This window comes from Gossypium arboreum, chromosome 12, assembly GCF_025698485.1.
Source record: "Gossypium arboreum isolate Shixiya-1 chromosome 12, ASM2569848v2, whole genome shotgun sequence".
NCBI classification, from domain to species: domain Eukaryota; kingdom Viridiplantae; phylum Streptophyta; class Magnoliopsida; order Malvales; family Malvaceae; genus Gossypium; species Gossypium arboreum.
In genome coordinates, this window is record NC_069081.1 from 36,819,712 (window position 1) to 36,844,065 (window position 24,354).

The following is a 24,354-nucleotide window of genomic DNA, read 5'->3' on the forward strand; positions in this document are numbered from 1 at the left end:
CATCAACTGTTGAAAATCTAATGTATTCTCAAGTATGCACACGTCTAAATATTGCGTACATTATAGGGATGTTAGACAGACATTTAAGCAACTCTGGTATGGACTATTGGATAGCAGCCAAGAGGGTTATGAGGTATCTTTAGAGAAAAACATTATATGCTCACATATTGGAGGTCGGATAAGTTAGAGATAATCAAGTATACAAACTCTGAATTTGATGGAATATTGATGCAAAATTTTGTCACTAAGGTACAAATTGTGACAATAATGGTAGTCTTTTATTCCAATAACAATAGGAGCACATCAAAGTCAAAGCACATAAACTTAAGTTCTTGGTTGTTAAAGTAAAAGTTAAGAGTGGTTAGGTGCCTATAAAGCATATTAAGACAAACTTCATGATTGCAGACTTGCTTACTAAAGGACTACACCCAAGGTTTTATAAGAGCACACTACTCATATGGGTATAATGTTATTCCAGAATATTCAATTTTAGTGGGAGTTTGTAATTTTAAATTTTTTTTGTTATAGACACATTTTTAGTTATTTTTTATTTATTTCAATTTATGGATATTAAGGATATTTTCTATAGAAATAAAGTTTATTTATTTTATTCACACTCTGATTTTAGTAAAATTTGATCTCATTAAGGTTAAGGAGGACTAGTTGGAAATAGGCATGTTTGGTTCACATTGTACGTAATTTTCATGCTACATATCCATACTTGATCTATGTCATTTGGTTATGTTAATATACATGATTAGGGATGGATTTAGTTACGATATATGTAATAAAAGTTGCCTTGGTTCTATGTTAACATAATTAATGGATAAGATTGTTTGGAATACATTTTGGATATGATAGAAGGTTTTGAGCTCATAAGCTTATATAATGACATGAAATTATAAGTTAATCAATATATATATGTGGTCCAAGTGGGAGATTGTTGGAAAAATATGACCATCACATATATAATAAGTATAATTACATGTTATTATTTACTATCATAAAATATTAGCTCAAACTAAAATGATTTAATTTGGTTAAGGTTTATTAGGTTTTAGTTATTAAATAATGTATAAGTCAAATATGTGTAGATACTCTAGTAACTAATTTCTAATTGATGATGGGCTGAATAAAAATTATGGTTAATGTGCAAAAGTTATATATTAGAGTTATGGTCCTCAAATTACATATATGTAACTTTTCTAACATCTCATCCTTAGAAAAGAGAGGATCACCTTCATTAAATTACTTGTGTGCTAATTTAAAAGATCAAAACCATAATATTTGAAAATTTCAAGAAAGCGATAGATTTAGGTACACTTCCACATCTAGTTTTGTTATTGATTTATTCTGAATGATTTGACATGATAGATCCTGATTAATAAAGTTTTATATCAGACCTTATTTTTACAGTTCTAACAACCATATCATGGTCAACATTCCATGTCATTAATGACGTGGACTTTTAGGTGCCAAAATGGATAATGGAACAAAGTTTAAGTCTAAAACTTAAGAAAAAAATGTTTAGATATCAAAAAAAAAAAAACCGAGTATAATGCAAGGACTAAATAGTTAAAAAGGAAAAGACTAATTAGGATATCAGTAAAAATAGGAAGAGGCAATTACGTCAAAATAAAAAAGTAAAAGAACAGAAGAGAAGATTTTTGTTGTCATCGTAATCAGGAGCCTTTTTATCTGCCAAATGGCGAGCATCCTTTCTCCTCCCTTCCCATGTACTCTTTTAACGTTCATTTTCTCTTTTATTTTTTGAAATATTTCTCAATAATTTCGCTCCCTCTTAGGTGCAATGGCCGCTAAAACGATCGTGGAGGTGAGTTTTTGCTTCTTCCTTTTTTGTTTTTTTTAATGTGTAGCATTTGATTCTTATCTTTTTCTGTGATGAAAGGGAGCTGGTTTGGGAAATAAAACTTCTAATTTTGGATTATGTGTCGACTTTTTTTTTTTAAATGAGAGCAAATTTAGTATTTTAAACTTCAAATTTTCTTGCATACTTTTCCTTTTATTGGGAAGCACAGGAATTGCATTTCATTTTTGTCTCTTCTCTTTTTCTCTCTTATTTAGAATATGATTAGCTGAAATTCCATGGCCATTATGATCTAATCTACGTTCCATTTCATTTTTTTAAAAATATTTGGTTTCCTGTTTGGTTGCTGTGAAAATGTAGAATGAGAAAGGCATTTTTACTTCTAGTTTCTTGCATTTTCTTCAGTTTCTTGACCAAATAGAATTGCTTTTTTTTTTAATTAAATATTTATATGACAGTGATGAATTAGACTTTCTTGCATTGCCTGGTTCCTATTTCAAGTTCTGTTTATGACTTAAGACTTTCTTCCATTGCCTAGTTCTTATTTCAAACCTTTTATTTATATATATATTCTTCATTTCTACAATTAAGTAAATTTTATTTTCTTTTTCCACTAAATTTAATGGTAAAATGTCAGCGGTATGAATCTGTAGATAGTTAGAAAATCAGCGTTGACCTAGAAAAAAAAATCTAGATCATATCGCTCTCACATTTAACTTGTCACTAGTTCGTTCTTTCAGTGATTAAAAGAACCTAAGAGGGAAAAAAATGGATAAGAATAATTGTTTTCAATATCGGTATATAGTCTGTGTGTGCTTCCCTATGATTCCATCAAAGATTATATTGCTATGCTTTATTTTAAATCATGATTAATTGCAGGAAAAACCATTCTATCAGGGATAGTGGATGGAAGCACCAATTTACCTATCGACATTTCATGCTTTGAATTGATTAAGCCAAGCTTTGATGAGACCAACCAGCATTGTTCTCTTGGTAAGGATATTCACATCAGAAAAAGTACTATTCTATGTTTCTCCAACTTCTCATTTTTTTTTTCTTTAAGCATCTGTGTTAATTTAAACACTCATATCCAACACATATCCAGACATGTATGTGAAGATAGGGCTCTCAAGGGATCCCCAAATACATGAAAAAAACTTTAACATTGCCATGTTATAGGCAACCTGAAATGAACATTTGGAGAACCACACTCCAAAAGCTAGCTATTGAGGTTGAAGAGCCTAGGTCCATATAAACCTCCAACAATGAAGCATGTGATAGAACGCGTTTCTATGTTTCTTCAACTCTTCATGTTTTATTCTTGAAGCATCTGTGTTAAACACTCATGTCCAACATATATTCGGACATGGATATGAAGATAGGGCTCTCCAAATCCCCAAATACATGAAAAGGTTTTAGCATTGCCACGTTGGAGGCAACCTGAAATGAACATTAGGATAACCACATTCCAAAAGCTAGCTATTGAGGTTGAAGAGCCTAGGTCCATATACCCACCTACAGTGAAATCCAAGTTGCATACCTTGCAGTTGGAGACAAATCAATTGCCGTGTAATCTTGATGCCAATGCACGTTGACTTTGCACTAGCTTAAACTAACCCTAGGTGATCATTGCAATTCCAGCGTCACCATTTGGGTCATGAGTTAACTTTGCGTTAGTTAATTTTTTCTGGTCCTGAGCAAACGCTGCAATGTTGACATCACCATCCGTGTTATGAAGTCTGGTTTTGCACTACCATCTAGCCTCAGGCGATGCAATTCCGATGTCGCTAGTTGTGCCACATGGTTGCAACTGAGAGACATGATGGTGGCTTTGATACCAATTGATATGGATCTTTGGAGAACAACCCCCCAAAAGCTATCTATTGTAGTTGGAGAGCCTAGGTCCATATAAACCCCCAAGATCCATAATTTTCCTATGTGAATCCAAGTCCTATACTTCACAATTGGACGCATTTCATGCCCCTATCCAACATTCACACCCAAGTTTGAGTAACACGAGTATTAATCAATGTCTTTACTTTGATAAACACATTTTTTAGTAAGCATGTTTAATGCGTTAATTTCAGATGTCTTGCCTATCCTAATTGAGGAGACTTCATTTCCAGTAAGAGAAAAAAGCAGCTTAAACACTTCACATGTAAGTTTTTTGTCATCTGCTCCAGTCCTTTTCTCCTCCCCTGTAAATCTGATCCAATCATTCAATCATCTTTATCTTAGTGGGGTTTTAAAAAAAAATCATTTGCTCAATTGATTAATCTGAGATGCATTTAACCAATCATATCTTTTCTTTATAGCAACTTGCAATGTTGTTAATGTAAATTAAGGCCGTAATTCAATACTAGATTTGCTCTAAAGCCACTGGCATAATAGAAATGTTACATGTTTATATCTTCAAATACATGCTTAAAACTTGTTTTCCAAATATAGAATGGTATTGTTTAGTAAATTTGCTACCTGATTCTTCTGTAAAAGTTAAAGAAGCTAAATTAGTCTTTTAAAATCCTGCAATTTGACCCTTTTGAGGTAATGCTGATCTCCCTAAGAATCAGGTCAGCATGGTCTCTTGAAATCCTTCTCCATTTTCTTTCAAGTAGATGTGTTCATTTCTAGAAGTGAAAATTTACTTAACATGGAACTCAAAGTACACAACCGCTGACCCATTGAGATGACCTCAGGACGGTCCAGGTGTTACATCAAATTCTGTCACGTCCCATTAGATTTAATGCTTTGAGAACTTTTTATTGTCTTGTAATTTCCTTTGTGGCTTCCATTTTTGTTAGTCTAATTTTTGCTCTCTCTTAATCTCTGTTTGAAAGATAGTTCTAACTTTATCCTCTTTCTTGTAAATAAATTCCTTCAAAATGAGAATCTGGAAATTAATTGAGTTGTCTCCTATTTATTAACCATTTCTTTGTGCAGGTCTCGGATGCCTATAGCTTTTCTGTGTTGCCTGAGGCAGGAAACATGAGTCTAAACTGTACACGGTTAACGTTTTTGAGCCTCCTAGAAGTTCCCTTTTCATCTAAAAACCAGATGTGTTTGGATGCGCAATTGAGTTTCCAGAACTGCATTGATTTGAAAGTGGACAGAGAAGACGCTTATTCATCTTGCTTTCTGGATATAAACATCGAGAAAGAGACTCCTGACATATTTAAATCCAGTGATAAAACTGTTGGAAATTTGAAAAGTGAAGGTGTAGTGACAGTATGGTTGATCTCCTATCTGTATAAATCAGGCCTATTTAGTAAAATGTAGATCATACGTACAGTGTCGGAAATGAGAATTGTTTATTTAATTATCAAGTGTTGCTGATTTTCCTTCCTTGAGTTATTGGTACATTGTTTCTTCTTCACTCTTGACTCTAATGTTAGATCTCAATGTTTTACAGCATTTGCAGAAGGTGTTGCAGAGGCAAGCAAGCTTATCTGTAGGTGAGTGTTAACTCAGCTTTGAGTTTTAATGGGCTAATTGCACTAAACTTACTCTGAAAGGTTTATCAGAATATCCCATTACATATTATAGATAACAATAATTTCCATATGCCTCCCAAATTCTGTGGATTTATTTACCACTTCGATGATTTGGCCATGGTTGCATTCTTTGTCATAGCTATGGCTGGCTGCTTACTTTAAACAAGAAACAAGAGAACATTTGAATGAACAGAATATTCTGCTAGTATCTGAACTGTTATAAAGTGCTTCGGGTTTATAATGTTTTGTGTATATCATTTGATGTGGTGTTTCGAGATCTAAACTTGCATTTTTAACAAATTGAATGAGATTTGTAATAACTAACAAAAATATTCGAGTTGGAAAAAATCTTAATCCTCTTGTGGCGCCTGCCCCAAGCTTAAACATTCACCCTCAAGAAGATTTTAAGTTGACAAAATAACTTCATTTGACATGTATAATTTCAGTGAAGTGACAAATGAGAATAGGTCCATGATTGTTACTTGGACATCAAGTCTTTGAAGTTTTAACTCTGTTATATTACTGTTCCAGATCAGTGAACTTCATCTTTATATGTGATTTTTATACTTGTTTTCGGACTTGTCTAATATCTATTCTCTGCATTATTTTTGTACCTGTTTAATTCTTATTATTTCCATCGGCTACGCCTTACTCAGGCCATGCAGATTTGGTTTTATGACTTCAATTGAGTTATATTTTGACAGACAAATCATCAACCGAGAGGGTTTATGATGCACCTACGACCAGATGGAGGTATAAACGAGCCGCGTCATTTGACTCAAGGAAAATGGTCCTGCTTTTCTCAATCTTGTAAGCTCTACAAATTTTAGCAAATTTAACTATTTACTTTCAGACTACAATTGTTTTCATTAATTGGTAGTTTCATTTAGTGAGACGAAATATTTCTGTGATAAGTAGTAAGGTTATGCCTACAAAAATATAGTAATTAATAAAAATAGAAAGCATTGATGCAAGAAGAGATGGGAATCTAAAATATAATGATAGCTTGGAGGATTTTGTTTAGTCAGTCTACTTTAAAAATTATTATTTCGATCCGACTTTAAAAATTCTTGAGTAAAACCCTAAGAAACCTAGCATTGAGCTCAAGCAAATAACTTAGCTAGCAACTTACCATGACAGATTTGAGCAAACAAAGATGCGTCTTCTGAATGAATGAATGTGTACTCATCTTCTTGATTGGGTGGATGATATTAATGGACGTTGGTTGGGAAGCAATCATAATGTTTCTTAGTACTGACATGGTAATCAGAGTAACGGAGGTCCAACTTTTTATGTTCTTATCTTTCAAATAATTGACTTATCCTATCATCTTCTTGTGTTCAGGTCAAGTGTGGGGACATTGATTTTGATTTATCTGACGCTCACAAACAATTGATGGGTTCAATCATGTCCTCTTATCATGTTTTTCTTTAACAACTGCTGCTTTATGTTAGCTTTCCTCTGTAAATATGATTAACGTGTTTCTAGTGGGCACTGAAAATGAAGCCACAATAGTTTTTATTTCCTGAGCTTTTTTTTGTTGGGTTTGTGTTCGTTGAGGTTTTTCTTTTTAAGAAAAAATGGTGATTCGAATTAATTGAATTTGTTCATAAATCTAAATCAACATATAATTCAACCTATCCACAAATAATTAAAAGCTTTATTCATAGACATATTCATGAGTTCATCTGATCATGATAAACTAACTTTTAAAATCTTTTATTTTATAAAAGAAATTAAAAATAAAACATGCTTGCTTACAAAAATACACTAGTTTAAAATTTAAGATGTTAGTGGTTGAGGATGGCTGTTAGTCACTATCAAAGGGCACCGATGAACTTGGTTTTGGACACAACAAACATTTTACACAACGCAACATTTTCTCAGGCACGGAATCTCTCTTTTGTATCTAATTTCTGATCAATTTTGAGTAACAACGATTAGTTTTATATTGATTTTGGCATGTATATTATGATTAATGCATAGTATCATATTTAAAGTGGAATTAAAAAGTTTTCTTTTTTGGAAACAAAAAAAATTTAAAAACCAATAGGAAAATATAAATCAATTTAATTGGAATAATTGCAATTATGAACCGAAATGAAAGGCTTTTTTACCCTGGTAATGTGGGGAAAAAATTAATTTTTAAAATAGGCACACTACAAATTATTTAAGAAAATAGGTAAAATGAACAATATACAGTTGATGTCGTTGACGTGTTAGCCAGCACCCCAAAATTTTCCTCTAACCATTCAGCGATCATTACAAGTTATTTAAAAAAAAAACCAATTTTTTTTGTGCCGCCACCTATATATATTTTTTAAAAATACCCGCAAGAAATATGAGTATTTCAAGTTTAAAAAAAATACTTTTTAATGGTGTCGTCGACATGTCAGGTGGCACCGAAAGTGGATCTTTTTTGTTGGTTTTTATAAAAAATATCTGTAAAGGAAAAAAAAAGGCGTGAAAGAATGGGTTTACTAAATCTTACTAAATCTTTGCATGGTGCTACCATCGATGACAATGGTTGATTTGTCAATGATTTTCAGTTCCAAGACCATGTTTCGAATTATTTGGCCGGCGGTGGTGGGGGATACATTGACTCGACTTTGCATCGCTGGAGTTTCTCGATTCCCAAACTCTGTTTTACAGGTGAAGATGAGAATGGAAAAAAAATTGACTTTATTTTTTTGTTTAAGGGAGGGTGATAGGGCTTAATTAGGCTTGAATGTAGATTTTTTTTTAATTAGGCTTTTGGGCCATTTTTTATTTAGGAAAATAAACTGATTTTAGGAGAGAGAAAAGAAAAATGCGTCCAGCTGGATGCGCTTGCCCCAACGGTAGAAAGCAATGGTTTTTAAAATGTTGCTGCACCAACAGTAAAAAAATTAAAACCCCCCAATGGTAAAAAAATTTACCCTATAAATACGCAACCAAATTTTATTTTTTTTCATTCACATCCTTCTCTCAACTCTCTCGTTTTACAATTTTTGATATTTTCATTTAAAAATATATATTTTTAATAATCTCGTTTCAAATCAATTTCTCACGAATGACTGTCTCTCTAATCCGCTTCAACGACAAGCATATTTTCGTTGCCCAAGATATAATAGTAAAACAAAATTTTAAATTTTGTTATTTTTAATTATGTTAAATTTAAAAAAAAATTGTAATTTAAATTTTTTATTGTATAAATAGGCGGATGATCGTGTTTTGGAGGGCTTCATTCATAATATGAGAAAACCTGCGATCCCTGAAATTCGTGGCCACTTGCAAGAGGTTGGATTCTTACATGTGTATTGCATAACTGAGGGCTACAAACTCGATCTTACACTAATTAGTGCGTTGGCAGAAAGATGAAGGCCCAAAACACACATTTTCCACCTTTCATGCGATGAATGTACAATCACACTCAAGGACGTAACACTCCAACTCAGTCTACCAGTGGATAGGCTAATCATCACGGGATTAGCGATCGTTCCGGGTAAAGTGTGTAACACCCCTTACCCGTATCCGTCGCCCAAATAGGGTACGAGGTATTACCGAATCATAATACATACCATTAAATAAAACCAAAACAAAAAAAATATGGCATACAATTAGATCATGAATCATTATAACATATGCCTTTAATAATATTAGCCAATTTCAAAGGATTCGTACAAAATAATCGGTCAAATACTATACTTAATATTTTAAAACCTAGACAATTATGACACGTAAGAAAATAACTAAGTCTACTATACATGCCATAATTCAAAATGTTTAGTTCAAATACCCAAAAATATTGATAGTGCAGGCATATCTTCAACGATCCTTGACTCCTGTGCAAGTTGGACGACACTATAAGACAAAAGAGAGAAAAGAGGGTAAGCTTATAGCTTAGTAAGCAAGTATGTAAATAATGAATAAGAATGTAATATGTTTACACAATAACTCAAGGGTATCTACTTTTAATTTCACCATTTACTCCACTTTGGTCAAGCTGTCTCTACTGCGTCATACTCACTAAATAAATCATAACTCGAGTTACAAAACTCAAAATTCAATTCCATAAAATTTCCCTGAAACTAGACTCATATTAATTTTTACTAATTTTTTTCTAGAATTTTTGGTCCAGTCAATTAGTACAGTTTATTAGTTGAAGTTTCCCCTGTTATACAGCTCGACTGATCTGACCTTTGTTCACTACAAATTGAATTTCTCCCAGTACACAATTTAAATAGCCATGAAATCTGTTTCATTTAAAACTACACTTAATAAGGAATCTATACATATAAATTATATTTCTTAATTAGTTTTGTACAATTTTTAATTATTTTTCAAAGTAAGAACAGGGGATCACGTAGTCATTCTGAGCAAGTCACACACAATTATAAATATCTCAAATTATAGAGTTCCTTTACTCGCTCTGTTTCTTTTACATGAAAATAGACCCATTAAGCTTTAAATTCATATCTCATTCAGTCTCTAATTAAATTCCTAGTAGTTTTGGTGATTTTTCAAATTCACGTCACTGCAACCGTCCAAAACAGTATTATTGCTAATTCACTCTTTCACACTTTCTTTGTATTTACCGCATTTAGCCTACATATCACAATTCACTTTCACCACATTTCATACATCACAAGTGTAGGTTCATGATTACAATGTCACTATAAAATCATCCCGTTGAACAATTCGGATCAATCCTCAATACTTAGTGGTTTCAGCACACAGCTCCACCATCATATTTCATATAATTCGGCTCTCTTGTACACATGGTGAACACTTAGTACCACCCATGTGACCTAGCCAATTTATCTCGTAGCTCTCTTGTCTACATGGTGTCCTTCACTTGGAATCACACATGCGACCTAGCTACTACATAGTGTCTCGTAGCTCTCTTGTACACATGATGTGCACTTAGCACCATACATGTGACCTAGCTACATTTCATCTATATTATTCAATCTTTCCGAAAGTTCAACCGGGATTTCTCTCACTATTACTTATTTCCATTCTTCCAATAGTCGGTTTATGATTCAAAATCAACTAAAATATATAAAATAGGCTGAAATACAAAAATGTAAATGAAGTTAATGTATTATTTACATACAAACTTACCTCGGAGCAAAATATGAAAATTTTGCAATTTAGTCCAAAACATTTTCCTTCCCTCGTTCGAGGTCAATTCCATGCCTTTCTTGATCTATAACAACACATTTAGCTCATTTAACACTCATACTGTTTATTTCAATAAAAAAATCACATTTTTTCCCCCTAACTTTTACAAAATTATGATTTTGCCCCTAGGCTCGGAAATTTAATTTCAGCCCTTATTCTTATGTTTTATGAGATGCTGAACATTTTTCTCTTCCATAAAAACATCAAATTCTCACTCTAACATGTACTTATGAGCATTAGGTATTTTTACCGATTATACCGTTTTGCTCGTTTTCGCTAAAAATCGCTGAGAAAAGATCGTTCTCCTAACCTAAAAATTCATATTCTACCATCAAACATCAAAATACATGCATATCATTCATGGGTAATTTTTTAAACATAAACCCTAACTCAAAATAATGGTAGAAATAGGTAAACCGAGCTACGAGGATTTCAAAAATGTAAAGAACATTAAAAACGGGGCTTGAATGCACTTACTATTGAGCTTGAAAGCTTGAAACAAACCCTAGCTATGGAGAACATGCAAGTTTCGGCCAAGTTAAATGAGGATGAACACATTTTTGTGTTATTTTTCCCATTTTATTTCATTTATTATGCAAATGACTAAAATGCCCTTGCTACTAAACTTTCTAAAAATTCCATCCATGTCCAAATTTTTGTCCATATAAAGTATAATGGTCTAATTACCATTTAAGGACCTCTAATTAAAACCCCCATTTCAATCAAGTACTTTATGAACTAGAACACACACATTTTTCACCTATTTCAATTTAGTCCTAAACGTCAAATTAAACACCCAATCGATAAAATTTCGCAACGAAATTCTCACACGATTATGCAATCATAATATAAACACTAAAACTTAATCAAAATAATAAATTCTCGGATTCTTGGTTTCAAAACCACTGTTCTGTTTTGGCCCTAAATCGGGCTGTTACAAAGTGGACCTCTGCAGAGCACTGTTGGGAAAGGTTCTGAACAAGTTTTAAGGTGGTCGAATATCAATCAACTGGTTGGAAAATAATTTCAACAAGCTCCCTAAAAATCGAATGGGGGAGGTCATAGAACAATACGTCCGAGCATCCATTATGAGGTTAATCGGGGACATCTTAATGCCTAAAAAATCTCAAAATTTGGTGTACATAAGGTGGCTACTACATCTAACGGACTTCAATGAATGCAGAAAACTAAATTTGGGATCGTCCATTTTGTCTACGTTATACTAGAAGATGTGTCGGGCCACAATATCGAATATAATGTCGATCAGTGGTTGTCTTCTCCTACTGCAGTCATAGGCCTGGTGGTGACTACTGTTTCTATATCCCAAAGTGACCGACCAATACATTTTCTCGTTGTTGATGTGGTAAACATCATTTATTAATAAATACGTAGTTTGTACAATAATTTTTTTTATTTATTATACGTTTTGACTAACATATCGCTTGTACAGGTGGAACCATGGGTCGAGTTACATGGGACTACCCGAGGAGTTGGAAGATTTTAGGCGTTGTTAGACCAATGCTCGGAAACGAGGTTAGTTACTTATTCTTTTGAACCTATATTAATTATGCAATGATTCGTAAAAAAAAATTCGTACATAAACATATTTATAATTTTGCTTTTCAGTTTGAATGGATGTCGTACGCCAACACTGATATCATATCTTGCATCCTTCCGAAAGTGTTGGCCAATCGGAAGATGTGGGAGGCCAAGGTGTCATTAGTAGTATACACGACAGTAGAAATGTACAAATTGGACCAAATGTTGCTACAGTTCAAGTGGAGGCAACGAATCTCGCTGTTACTGCGAAACCTGAAGGAGCTACACAATGTGGACATGTAGGGGAAGAAAGAAGATGATTGGGTGCAGCTGTCACGAGCCAAAGTGCAATGTGTAACACCCCTTAACCCCAAACCGTTACCGGAACGAGGTTATGAGGCATTACTGGACATATCAGACAACTTACGAATAATTTACAATTAATATAACTTTCATAGTATAATATAATAATTAAGTCCCTATCTTGTACTCTCGAAGTTCAAACACGTATTAAAAGTAGAACGGGACTTGTTCGAGTATTCCAAATTTTTTTATAAAAATTTCAATGACATTTCGCTTATTTTACCTAAACCTCCGCAAATTCAAACCAAAACAACCAACACCAATATTTCACATTCATATACTAATATTTATATTATTAACAAAATTTTAATTTAATAACTATCATAGCATCATTCAAAATTGATTAAAAACTTCATTCATTTAACAACTTAATGTTCATGTATCAAAATATCATGTACTTTCCTTACCATTTCATTTAACCATCTAAATTTTATAATTCATCCTTCACTACCCAAAGTAATATACATATTCAAGTGACTAAATAACACCTATGTACATGCCACCTTTACCCAAAAGAAAATATACATCACCAAGTTTGTGTTGGAGTCGGGATTGTTCTAGATCTTTGGTAGGGACACTTGACTTCTACTAACCTACGACGGAAACAACAAATGCATGAGTATGGATATACTCAGTGGTATTAGTATAAATCAAGACTATTTAACATTAATAAATTACAAACATCAACCATAAATTTTATAATTATTTAAACTACTTTTATATAAAATTATTTTACTTCATAAATCTTAAATTCATAATTTATTTTCTCATACTAACTCAATTCATAATTTAGTTCATACATTCTTTCTCGTACTTTTCAATAGTGCTAAAACAAATAATCTCATTTTCAAAATTTCATTTCAATTATTTACCCTATTAACAAAGCTCAAACTATGACAGATACGCGGATTCCATCCAAACACACCAGAATGTCCAACCCAAACACACCCAGAATATTGTAAATCCTCCATAACACACCGGTATAATATATCCTCCCAAACACACCAATAAGGCATTAAATGCCTATTCGGATAAACCGAAGTATATAATAACAGAAACATCCTCTCGGCCGAACTACAATCTCTTCATCACATCACAAATCCAATGGCATGCCATTTGTATCGAATCTAGTCCGACAAGTTAATAGGGTATTATTTTATTTTTTTCTAATTTCAATTTCATTTACACAAAATTTTCAATACTCATTCAATTCAAATATCTATTATCTTAATTCATATCTGATTAATTTTCACACAAGTGTATACCATCAACATCATACATTTGTCACAATTTATTTATTTTCAATCAATACACTTTTCAAATAATCACATATTCCATAATTCACTTATTCAATTCAATTTGATTCAATTTATATCACTTTCATTTTCACTCAATATTCATATCGATTTCACATACTTACCTCAAGTCTTATTTACCATACATAACAATTAAAATTTCAGCAATCAATAATAATTAAAATTTGAATTATAGTAATACACACCGTAATTCTCCTGTTTTAGTCCTCGATGACTTTCTCTTTTCCTTTCGATGTTGATGCTTCCGGTTCTTTGTTGGCTACGAAATAATAGTAATTTACATTATTATTTACAGCATTAATTATAATAAATAATTAAATTTCTAAACAACTCCTACCTTATTCCCAATTTAATCCTAACTAAACTTAATTACTTTCTTAATCCAATTCACTCTCTTTTCTATTCAAATTTTGTCTAAACTTATATTTAACTATAAAATTTCCAGCATATTTCCCTAATTTCGAAATTTCTTCAATTTAGTCCCTACAACATAAAACTTATAGCCTAGTTTACAATTTAATCCCTTAATCAATTCTAACTTAGAATTCATTCAATTAAATCCCTAATTCCATAATTTTTCCAACATGAACCCTACTTGGAAACATATGAACTCTTGAACTATCAACTTAATTTCATCAAAATCTTGTTTCAAAGCTCCTAAAACATCAAAATTAACTAAAAAGGACTTAATTGACTTACCAAATTCACTCCAAGCTTCAAATCCTTCGTACTCTTTTATTTTTCTTTCCCTTTTTCTTTCTCTTTTCTCCCCTGCTTCCAGTTTTCAACTCTGTTTCTATTTCCTTTTGTTTCTTTATTTCTTTAATTCTTTTATACTTTATTATTTTATTAACATAATATAATATTAATATAATATATTAAAATATCTTTTACTTTAATATTAAGTAAATTAATAATTATATAACAAGTGTACATATTTATATTATTACAAATGTCATTATCTAATTTGCTTATTAAATAAAAATCTCATAATTTAATTAATACAATTAATAATTATAAAATATTTTTATACTTAAATTATAAGTAATTAAATATTTAAATTACAAATGTACCCATACAATTCTTACACATGTATATTTTATTACCATACAATTGTCTTCTATTTAATTTATTTATAATATATTATCAATTAAATAATCATAACAATTTAATATAAAACCATAATAATAATCATTATAATATATAAAACCTAAAAAAATCTTTGATTTTATTTCACCAATATGCCACCTCATTTGTAGTCAATGGCTTAATTGCCATTTTAATCCTTTTATTTTCTATTGCTTTATAATTAAACTTTTACCCTTTATTCAATTTAATCCTTTTTATTACTTACTCTAAATTAAGCTAAACTCACTTAATTAGATCCTAATTAGACACACCACTAGGCTCATAAATATTTTTTTATAATTATTTTCGAACTTATTTCACTAAGACGGAGGCCCTATAACTCACTTTTCCGGTGCCCGTGAATTTCAGGTCATTACACAATGCCCGTGACCATGGCACAAGATGCACCCCATAGAGGTCTATCGATTAAATGGGGATCGTTCAGCCCACAAGAACTAGTCCGATTCAAAGAACTGTTGGAAAAACATGTCAGATTAAAGCCTGGGTGGCCCAATGATGAAGACATGGCAACATAGGCTACCTTGGTAAAAATGGGAACTAATCTTAGAAGATTGATAGGAATCATATCTTGTAAAGATTAGATTTGATTAGATATTGTATCTTGTAAATCTCATGATTTAAGGGATAAGGATAATCTCCTCCTTCAATGTAACTTAATCCTGACAATAGGTTTTGGGGGAGCTCAACTATAAATAGAGAGCCTCCTCCTCACTTGTAAATCATCCATTGTAACTTGAATTCTTAAGAGTAATAAAATTCTTGGAGAGCATTTACTTAAACATCTCTCGTGCATTCTTTTCTGTGGCTTTTTGTTGTTCTTTTGTGGCTTCTTTGGCATAAATTGCTTCCACTATACAAATTGGTGCCTTAGAGGAATTCTAAAGAAATCCCCACTTGTGGTGTTAAGGCTGACTTAAGTGAGTTCGGTACGAACGGATCGTCTAAGGTCGCACGGATTGCGAGACAAAAGATCTAGCCTTATGACACAACGGCATGAGGAGTCATTAAGGCTTAAAAGTGTAGGATGCAATCCTTACCTATCTGCGAACCATTTTTCTCAGCGGACACGGCATCAAATGTCGAGTACCTACCATAGTTCAAACTCAACGGCAAGTCATATCTGCTATCCCTATAGAAGAGGAGAAGGCAAATTCGGCACAAGAGGCAACGACAACCGCCATAACAGCAACATAGGAGGGGACATGGTTACACAACGGGATCGTCATCGGCTCTGGTAGAAGAAGCGCCACCTATGTCTATACAATATACAGGTCAGTTTACTCTACTTATTTCGGTTTATTTCACTAACCCCATATTTTTTTCACAAGCACTATTGCACTACGAACCATTATCGCAAGTGATTGGTTCTTCTGTTCCTACAAGTAGATATTTCCCTACACTGATATCCCTCATATGCTTCACCCCGTACCAACCTAGATGCTAGGCTAGATTCCAGGGCATGCATCACCACCGATAACAATTCTAATATAGATGCCGATGCAGCACGCAGCACTCGACGCTAATGCAGATACCCATGCAACACTTGATGTCGATGCTCGGGATAATGCTGACGGACCCAGAATTTAGGGCACCTTATGGTTACTTGCTTATAGTGACCTAAACACCACCCGCATCACTGTTTTACCAAAATGGGTCATCAATGCAACCATCGCCTGCTAGAGTATCGGGTACACGATGGGAGTTTAGGACCACGTAGTAATCAATCACGGAGGACAAGGATGATGCTGATGAACCCAAAGACGAAGGCCATGAGGCATTAGTTGTGGGAGTCCTAGTGACGATGATGATGAAGAGGAAGTCTATAGCCCCTCACCTCTGAATACACCTCTGGATGTACCTCCGGTTGCACCTTTGGCTGTAGGAAAAAATCCTCCACACGACCGTCGTCCACCGCCTTGCAGCACACATTCTCCCCGACGACACAGTTGATGTATTTTTGTTGTTCTTAATATTGTAATGTAAATATATATAAAAGTAAATAAATAAATAAATTGTTTCATTCAAACATTACATTTGTCTTCATTTTTGTGTAATATGAGTTATGCATAAGTTAGCAATACATAACAAATTTCAATTTCTTGAATAAAGGAAGCACTACATTCGCAATATTATTTGGAAGAAAACAATCCTATTGATACTAAGGCCCCACTGTATCCCTGTACAGAGAACATGTTGTCTTCGTATGCCCTGAGTTTCTACAATACGTGCATAATCTTTATTGACTGTCCTTCTCATGAATATCCATGATGTTCCTTATCCTTATAGAATTCAGGCAACCAATTGGTGTCGAAGTACGTTGGGTGCATTTCCAGATCAGTTGTAGAACCTAGTACGTACCGATCCAATACCTAACACCATTGCCACAGATAGTTGTACGAACATCTGACTCCTTCCCATCAACTGCATCTGCTGCTCTTCCTTCTTCACCTGTATCTTCTACAGCCACCTTTCTTCATTGATCTCATCTTTTTCCTCGATCATATCTTCTTCCTCATCTGCACCTTCATTGTCACCTTCAAGTAGGGAATTAGACGTACCCTTATCGGTCCCCGTTGAAAGGATTAGGTCATTAATTCTCTTGCAACTCATGTGCCCATAAAAAAATGAACAGGTTTGATGTCCAGTGTACATCGATGATCCCCCCATATAACTGCTTCCGCCCCATGACATTGACCTAGTGCCAAAGTTGAATTGAATGCACTGATTGAATGTCAAGCCCGAGTTTCCAAATTGGGGTTATGCTCAAGCCTCGATAAGTACTGGCCACCAAAGTTTAGATCTGTGCCAAGATTGATGAGTGTCTTCCCAATGATGTTCCGAAAATTAATTTCTTTTCTCATGAAACTTGTCACAATTAATTTTAAATTTTAAGAGTTGACTGCAGCACAATTAAAGGAGAGAGAAAGAATTAATTATTTTACGTTTCTCGTGAAGCTTGCTTGCAATTATTATTTTTATTTAAAGAGTTACAATAATTTTTTCTTTTGTCAACCAAAATTATTTTAAAATTAAAATTTAAAATTTTGCTACGCCACTTCAATTGTGACGGTTAGTTCTTTCTCTTTTCTTGAGCTCTTTAAAAAATATATGTTTGCAATTAATTTTCCTTTCCAAAAAAGTTTTTCATTTTCATTATAGTCTTTTACAGTTTTCTTTCCGTATAACTATTTTTCAAATAAAAAATTATATTTCATGCACCACTATCACCCTTATTTAAAAAAAAAAAAAAACAAAGCCCTTCCCAAAAAAAATCATTCTCATCTTCACTTATAAAACACAGTTGGAGAATCGAGAATTCCGACGATGTAAAGTCGAATGGATGTATCCCCCACCATCGCCAATCAAATAATCCAAAATATGATTTGGAACTGAAAATCATCGACAATTGTTGTTGTTGGCGACGACACAATACAAAGATTTAGTAGACCCATTTTTTTCTTTCATTTTTTCCTTTTCAGATATCTTTTACAAAAACCAACCAAAAAAAAGTTCACTTCCGGTGAAGCCTAACACATACGCGACACCATTAAAATATATAAACCCGAAATACTCGTATTTTTTGTAAGTATTTTTTAAAAAATATATACAAATACCGCCTAATACAATTACGGCACCAAAAAAATTATTTTTGATATAACTTGTAATGATGACTGGGAAGTTGAGGGAGTAGCACCAATTTTGCAGTGTTTATTTTGCTTATTTTCATAAATAATTTATAATGTACTTACATTATTAGGGTAAAAAAGCGGAAATGAATTCAATAAATACCAAACCTGTCTTTAATATTCGAGTAATGCAAGTCATCATTCAGAAACAATACTTTCATTTTGATTATGGAGGGCAGGAAATTCTAACGAAAGAATCAGTTTAAGCTTTAAAGATCTCCAAATGTCAATCCTAGAAGTAATTTCCTGAGATCAATAAAACACTGGAAAATATAGTTTAACTCTAATTTCTACGATACATTACTTCCATTAACTACTATCAAAATCGAAGACTAGATTCCTGAAATAAATTTTTTTTTTTTTTAAATTGAGGGATTCTGTTCTTCGTTTACCTTTGTATTTGGTGGTTGAAATAAAACAATGTTTGAATGCTTCTTTTTTTTACATATTTGTCTTTAACATGCACAACCACCTCCTTGTTGCTCTATCTGGGAAGAATTGACGGTGGATTTCAAGTTCACATCCACCATGTCGTCTTGTTTTGTTGAAGAAAGTCTTTCCATCCCCGGTAAGGCAGCCGCGATTTTCCGGAATAGAGGCTGCATTTTCATATTTATAACAATCAACATGATTTTTTAACAAACCAAGGGCAATCAAGTATTCTATGGGAAGCAGCAGTTCAACATTAACAAGCAAACAAATTTTGTCTCCAAAATCTTAGTGATGTCAAGGTGGCCTAAGTTAGGTGTGTTAAGGATCACGTCAGACTTTTGACCACTTAACACATTGCATCAAAAGTCGGGTATAAATAAATAATGATCGGAGTATGTCTTGAGGAACTATTTCAGTTCATTCTCTAAAGGAACTTAGGCCACCTTGACTACATCGACTTTAATCAGACATCAACGAAATTACTCGGTTATGATTATTGGTTTATATCAAGTAGTGTTTTTCATTTTGCACCTTGATATTGAATCCCGCTTTTGCACTGGTTTCTATAAACATGACTCCTAATTCACGTGCTTTGCTATCTCCTTCCTGTATAGAGACCTGCCTGTTTAAGCACCAAAGCGTATAAATCGAAACAACATTAAGAGTTAATTACATGATAATAGTTAAGACTGTTTAAGAAACTCCCTGTGGTTTAAGTCTAGACCTGAATGACATATTATATTAACAATGTTTAAGAAACTCCCTGCGGTTTAAGTCTTGATATTGAATCACGGACCTTTTATCAACTAGATCAGTTTTGTTCCCAACAAGAACAATAATGACATCACTGCCTCGTTCTGTGCGTACCTCCTCCATCCATTTGGAGGTGTTCAAAAATGATTGCCTATCTGCAAGGATATAATTGGGGTTAACATATATGCCAATAAGATCAGTATGGTTATCACAGGAGTCAACTTATGCAATTCAAATTAGGGCATTGGAAGAGAAAGAATCGTATGAAACGGGGATATTATCCCTTTTTAATAGTTTTATGCCACGTTAGTAATTTTATCCTGAATTTAAGGATTTTAATTTGGATTTAATTTTTTTCAAGATGAAAATGCTGATGTAGCATAAAACTATGAGAAAAAAGATACATATGACGTGGCATTTTTGTTTCATAGAATCCTTTCCCAGTATTAGAAATGGACGTGTCGTATACAAGTACTTCCAAATAAATCTATCTTTAGATCCATATCAGACATATCTCTCTATTTTCATGTTAGACATCCATTTTGAATATATATATATATATATATATATACCATATTTAGAGTATATACCAAACAAAAATGTTTTAGAAAAATAAAAAGTTGGGACAACATCACAGCCAGTAAAAGATTTCCATTATAGTTTCTCATCTAATGAAAAGGAAGAAAACAAAAGCCACTCGGGTAAGCTCATACTCACTAGCTACATCATAGACAATTACTGCAACAGAAGAATCTCTGATATAACTCGGAATAAGACTCCTAAACCTCTCCTGCCCAGCAGTGTCCCTGCGAAATTATAAGATAAAAACTCAAACGGAGACGAGGCAAATGAAAATTTGAAGAGAATATAACTCGTGAAAACCAAGAAATTTAGATTAATTTGCATGTTATGCTTTTCTCAATTGCCAAACCACACTTTGGCATGGATGGCTTTTGATAGTTTACTATAAGAGGATGGAAGTGCGTAGCAGAAATGATTTACTTTCGGTTTCTAAAAGTTGTCAACCGCATGAAGAGGAAATGCTAGGGATTCATCAAGCAAATACGGTTTCTTGTTTTCTCATTGTAATGACAACTACCCACAAATTTAAAGCTCCTTCACCGACAACAAATTAAAACTGCCTTACAACAAAAGTTAGCTTTTGTAGTCTAAAATTTAAACAATCAACTCCTTAAGTTCACAAAATATATGCTTGATTGCATGTGTATTGAACATACAATCTAGCAATGGAACTAGAACTAATAAAGAAAATGTTGAACATAGTTATCCAAGATCCAATGAAAAAGGAAGAAATATATTACCAAAGCTGCAAACGAACCGTTCGATCTTCAAGATACATTGTTTTTGACAAAAAATCAATTCCAATGGTGGCCTGCATTTATATAGCAATCATTCAAGAAAAATATACATATAAACATTCCCTCAATTCCAGTATTCACTCGATGTGATAGAAGTAAAGTTCAAATTCAATTACTAGAAATAATCATCTTACCAGAAAAAAAAATTCCAAACTGATTATTTAAATAAACAAAAAAAGGATCTGCATTAGGCTATCATGGAGAATCGAACAGTATAACAAAGATCATTTCGCTCGAGATCAACAAAACAAGCAAAGACGATGTCAAGTAGGAGATTAAGATTCCAAACAGAGAGATTAATAAGTCGAAAAAACTAAAATCAAATTCAAATAATATATAAGAAGCAGAAGAGTTGAAGAAATGGTGAAATGTTCATCGAATCTAAAAAAACATACGGTGGAATTTGTGGAAAAAAGTTTACCTGGTAAGTGGTGTCGAATTTGTCGTACATGAAACGGGTGATAATGCTGGTTTTGCCGACGGATTGATCGCCTAAGAATACCAGCTTGTATTTCGCCAAAGGTGAGACTGTCGCCATTTTTTTCAAATTTCTTCACTGTACTTTTTTCTAGAAAAAATTGTAAACAGAGAGTTGCAGATCTGATTCTGCAATGAAGAAAATTGAAATTATGTTTATTATCGTTATTATTATTTGGATGGAAATGGAAATATTCAAAGAGACAGAAGAAAATGAAAGGAAAGGTTTGAGTTTAATCCCTTCCATAAATAGAGGGCACGAGAAACCGCCAACTATGACGATGACGCCTTTGTGAAAACCTTTGGACCGCTTCTCACTTTCCAATTTCACCTTTTTATTATTATTGAAATATGATCTAAGTGTATGTAGTTTTATGCATTTATAGTTTAGTCTCATTATTTTATTTCAAAATTAATAATTTCTTTATATTTTGAATTTATTCATCATGACGAAGTAAATATTTTTATTTTAAGATATGTATCAACAAAAATAAAAATTTAATTAGAATTATAATTATACCTTAATTTTGAAATATGAAGAATAAAAATAAAATTATAAAAATAAAATTATAAAAATTAGATTTTCAATTTACAAATATACAAAAATTTGAAACATATTTTAACCTTTCTTTAATTAACATCACCAAAACTTTAATTAGAGGATTAATTAATTTTTAGAGGAGGTACAACTACAATTAATTCAAATAAATTATTTTTCAAAGATCAATATTCACTTATTATCGATAATTATTTTATTAATTTATCAAACCATTTTTAATATAAATTCAATATTTTTAAAATTCAATGCTAAAATTTTAACATTTTGAATTTTAATACTTCATTTTATAATTTATCAAATAACATCTTACTCTTTTATTAATCTAGTCACCCTCCTCTTTTCATTTATGATAAAACTTGTAAAATTATTTTATTTTTCATTATTCTCTACAGTTTCTATGTTTGTTTGTTTTGTTTGTTGAAATAAAAGCAACAAAAGTTTGTAAAACCGTCACAAAACAATGACACATAAAAAGTAGGTTTCAGAAATTATATTTATTCAGTGGTGAAGTTATAAAATTATTTTTGGTATCGAATTAAATTATATATTTTATCATAATAAAATTTAATTTTATTATTTTAATAGTCTATATCTTTATAAATTTTAAAAGATTAAATTGAATTTTATCACTTTTAAGAGGCCAAAGTATAATTTTACTATTATTAATTTAAAAGTTTATAAATTATAAATGGCTTAAATGAAAAATTTTCTAGTTCAGGGGGCGAGGCCTGCCAAATTTAGCTCGCCATTGTTTTTATCACACATATATGCATGTGAAAATCACGTATTTAAAATATAAATTTATGTTTAAAATAATATCTAATAAATAATGAAATATATTATTTGAAACTAATTAATAATAACATATGTAATATGTATGATATTAAAATAAAAAATTAAATAAAATTGTAAGTAAAACAAAATTTAAACACATGAATGCATCAGTTAAGATTATTACATGAATACAATTATTAATCATATTATTGTCATTAATTCTAAGTTGTTGTCAAGTTAATTTGTGACACCATCTCAATCAACAATATTATTAATATCAAAATTTTATCACACATGTATGTGGGTGGAAACTACGTATTTAGAACACATGTATGCGTTTATAAAAACATAAAATAAATAATGAAATAAAAAAATTTCAAACCAATAATAACACATATGCAATATATACGAAGTAAATTAAAATATAGTTTAAATCGTGAGTAAAAAGAAATTTAAATAGGTAAATACATCATATTAATAATATTGAATACACTTTGATTGTTTATCATGGCATTGTCATATTTCTTAAGTTGGTCTTGATATCAAGTTGATTTATGACATCAACTCAATAAACCACATTATTAATAAGATTATAGTATATCCATAATGTGGGTAAAAATAATTATATGATAAATTTATTAGGAACCGATATAAAAACTAAATGCTACTTTAGTTGAAATGTTAAAGTGTGAGAGTTTATATTTGGAGTTTTGATTCAAATCCAATCGTAAGCATGATTTTTTTAAAAAATTTATATAAAAAGACAAAAACTATTAAATTAATATTTATTGTGTTGTTAAAATCATGATCTTTTGGTAATTTAATATCTGAGTTTGGACCCAATTATAGGTGACACCAATTTAATAAAAATCTTTATATGAAGAAGAAAAGAAAAAGAACTAATGGAAATAATAAATTGTGCATATTAAAATAAAATGTATAAAACATATTAAAGTAAAGCTCTAGTTAAGAGATAGATTTAAGGTTTTATTAATTTAATTGGCACCAATTTAAATACTACATATACATACTTTTATTGATTTTGTCAAAATTGAATTAATTTAATTACGAAATGATATTTTCGTAAATTTTCAAATTGAATTGGTGTCTAGTCAACTCGGTCAATGGCTTACATAATAAGTTTAGATATATAGTTGATGTAAGTAATAAAGTGTGCATAATAAAATAAAATGTATAAAAATATTAAAATGAAACTTTAGTTGAGTGATAAATTAAATGTTTTACTCGTGCAGTTCCTTTAAATTAAAATATCACAATATGCATATTTTTACTTTTTAATTAAAAATTAAAGTACTCCTAAATAATATAACTTATTTTAATTACAGAATGACATTTTCATAATTTCCGTAACTAAGTTAGAATCTTAATGACCTAATTGAAGATGATACCAACTTAATTAAAAGCTTAAATAATAATATAAA

The 24,354-nt window shown here is 31.7% G+C and overlaps 2 protein-coding genes and 1 long non-coding RNA gene across 6 annotated transcripts; 1 reads left to right on the forward strand and 2 right to left on the reverse strand.

Moving 5' to 3' along the window:
* The first annotated feature begins 1,610 nt into the window (after positions 1-1,610).
* Positions 1,611-6,916, forward strand: LOC108477348 (uncharacterized). Of its 4 annotated transcripts, none has more exons than XR_008275606.1 (7): positions 1,611-1,834; positions 2,708-2,821; positions 3,916-3,986; positions 4,769-5,280; positions 6,024-6,129; positions 6,460-6,581; positions 6,664-6,916. XR_008275606.1 is itself a non-coding variant. In XM_053022563.1 (7 exons), exons 3-6 carry the CDS (start codon positions 2,795-2,797, stop codon positions 6,049-6,051), a joined length of 372 nt encoding a protein of 123 aa, XP_052878523.1. In that variant the 5' UTR covers positions 1,646-1,736; positions 1,806-1,834; positions 2,708-2,794; the 3' UTR covers positions 6,052-6,129; positions 6,664-6,916. The 4 variants fall into 4 exon arrangements, 2 of the variants coding, with proteins under 2 accessions (XP_052878522.1, XP_052878523.1); XM_053022563.1 differs by lacking the exons at positions 3,916-3,986; positions 6,460-6,581 and having other exon boundaries at positions 1,646-1,736; positions 1,806-1,834; positions 4,769-5,042; positions 5,238-5,280; XR_008275605.1 differs by lacking the exon at positions 6,460-6,581.
* LOC128285173 (uncharacterized) lies at positions 5,118-6,728 on the reverse strand. Its single transcript, XR_008275607.1, has 2 exons — positions 6,452-6,728; positions 5,118-5,475 (listed from the first exon to the last, which is right to left on the reverse strand). It is a non-coding gene; the product is annotated as an uncharacterized LOC128285173 (long non-coding RNA).
* An 11,695-nt stretch (positions 6,917-18,611) lies between the features above and the next one.
* Positions 18,612-21,930, reverse strand: LOC108478304 (ras-related protein RABH1e-like). Its single transcript, XM_017780750.2, has 6 exons — positions 21,524-21,930; positions 21,046-21,116; positions 20,441-20,529; positions 19,767-19,878; positions 19,502-19,592; positions 18,612-19,137 (listed from the first exon to the last, which is right to left on the reverse strand). Exons 1-6 carry the CDS (start codon positions 21,638-21,640, stop codon positions 18,994-18,996), a joined length of 624 nt encoding a protein of 207 aa, XP_017636239.1. The 5' UTR covers positions 21,641-21,930; the 3' UTR covers positions 18,612-18,993.
* Between the last annotated feature and the right edge of the window lie 2,424 nt (positions 21,931-24,354).

What these genes read in the sequence shown, in the direction of transcription:
- LOC108477348 (XM_053022562.1), top strand. Translation starts at nt 2,795, where the DNA reads ATGAGACCAACCAGCATTGTTCTCTTG. An exon ending in CAACCAGCATTGTTCTCTTG is followed by an intron (nt 2,822 to 4,768) that starts GTAAGGATATTC and finishes TTCTTTGTGCAG; the next exon opens with GTCTCGGATGCCTATAGCTT. An exon ending in TGGAAATTTGAAAAGTGAAG is followed by an intron (nt 5,043 to 5,237) that starts GTGTAGTGACAG and finishes AATGTTTTACAG; the next exon opens with CATTTGCAGAAGGTGTTGCA.
- LOC108478304 (XM_017780750.2), bottom strand. Translation starts at nt 21,640, where the DNA reads ATGGCGACAGTCTCACCTTTGGCGAAATACAAGCTGGTATTCTTAGGC. An exon ending in ACGGTTCGTTTGCAGCTTTG is followed by an intron (nt 20,530 to 21,045) that starts GTAATATATTTC and finishes ATAATTTCGCAG; the next exon opens with GGACACTGCTGGGCAGGAGA. An exon ending in AATTGTCTATGATGTAGCTA is followed by an intron (nt 19,879 to 20,440) that starts GTGAGTATGAGC and finishes ATATCCTTGCAG; the next exon opens with ATAGGCAATCATTTTTGAAC.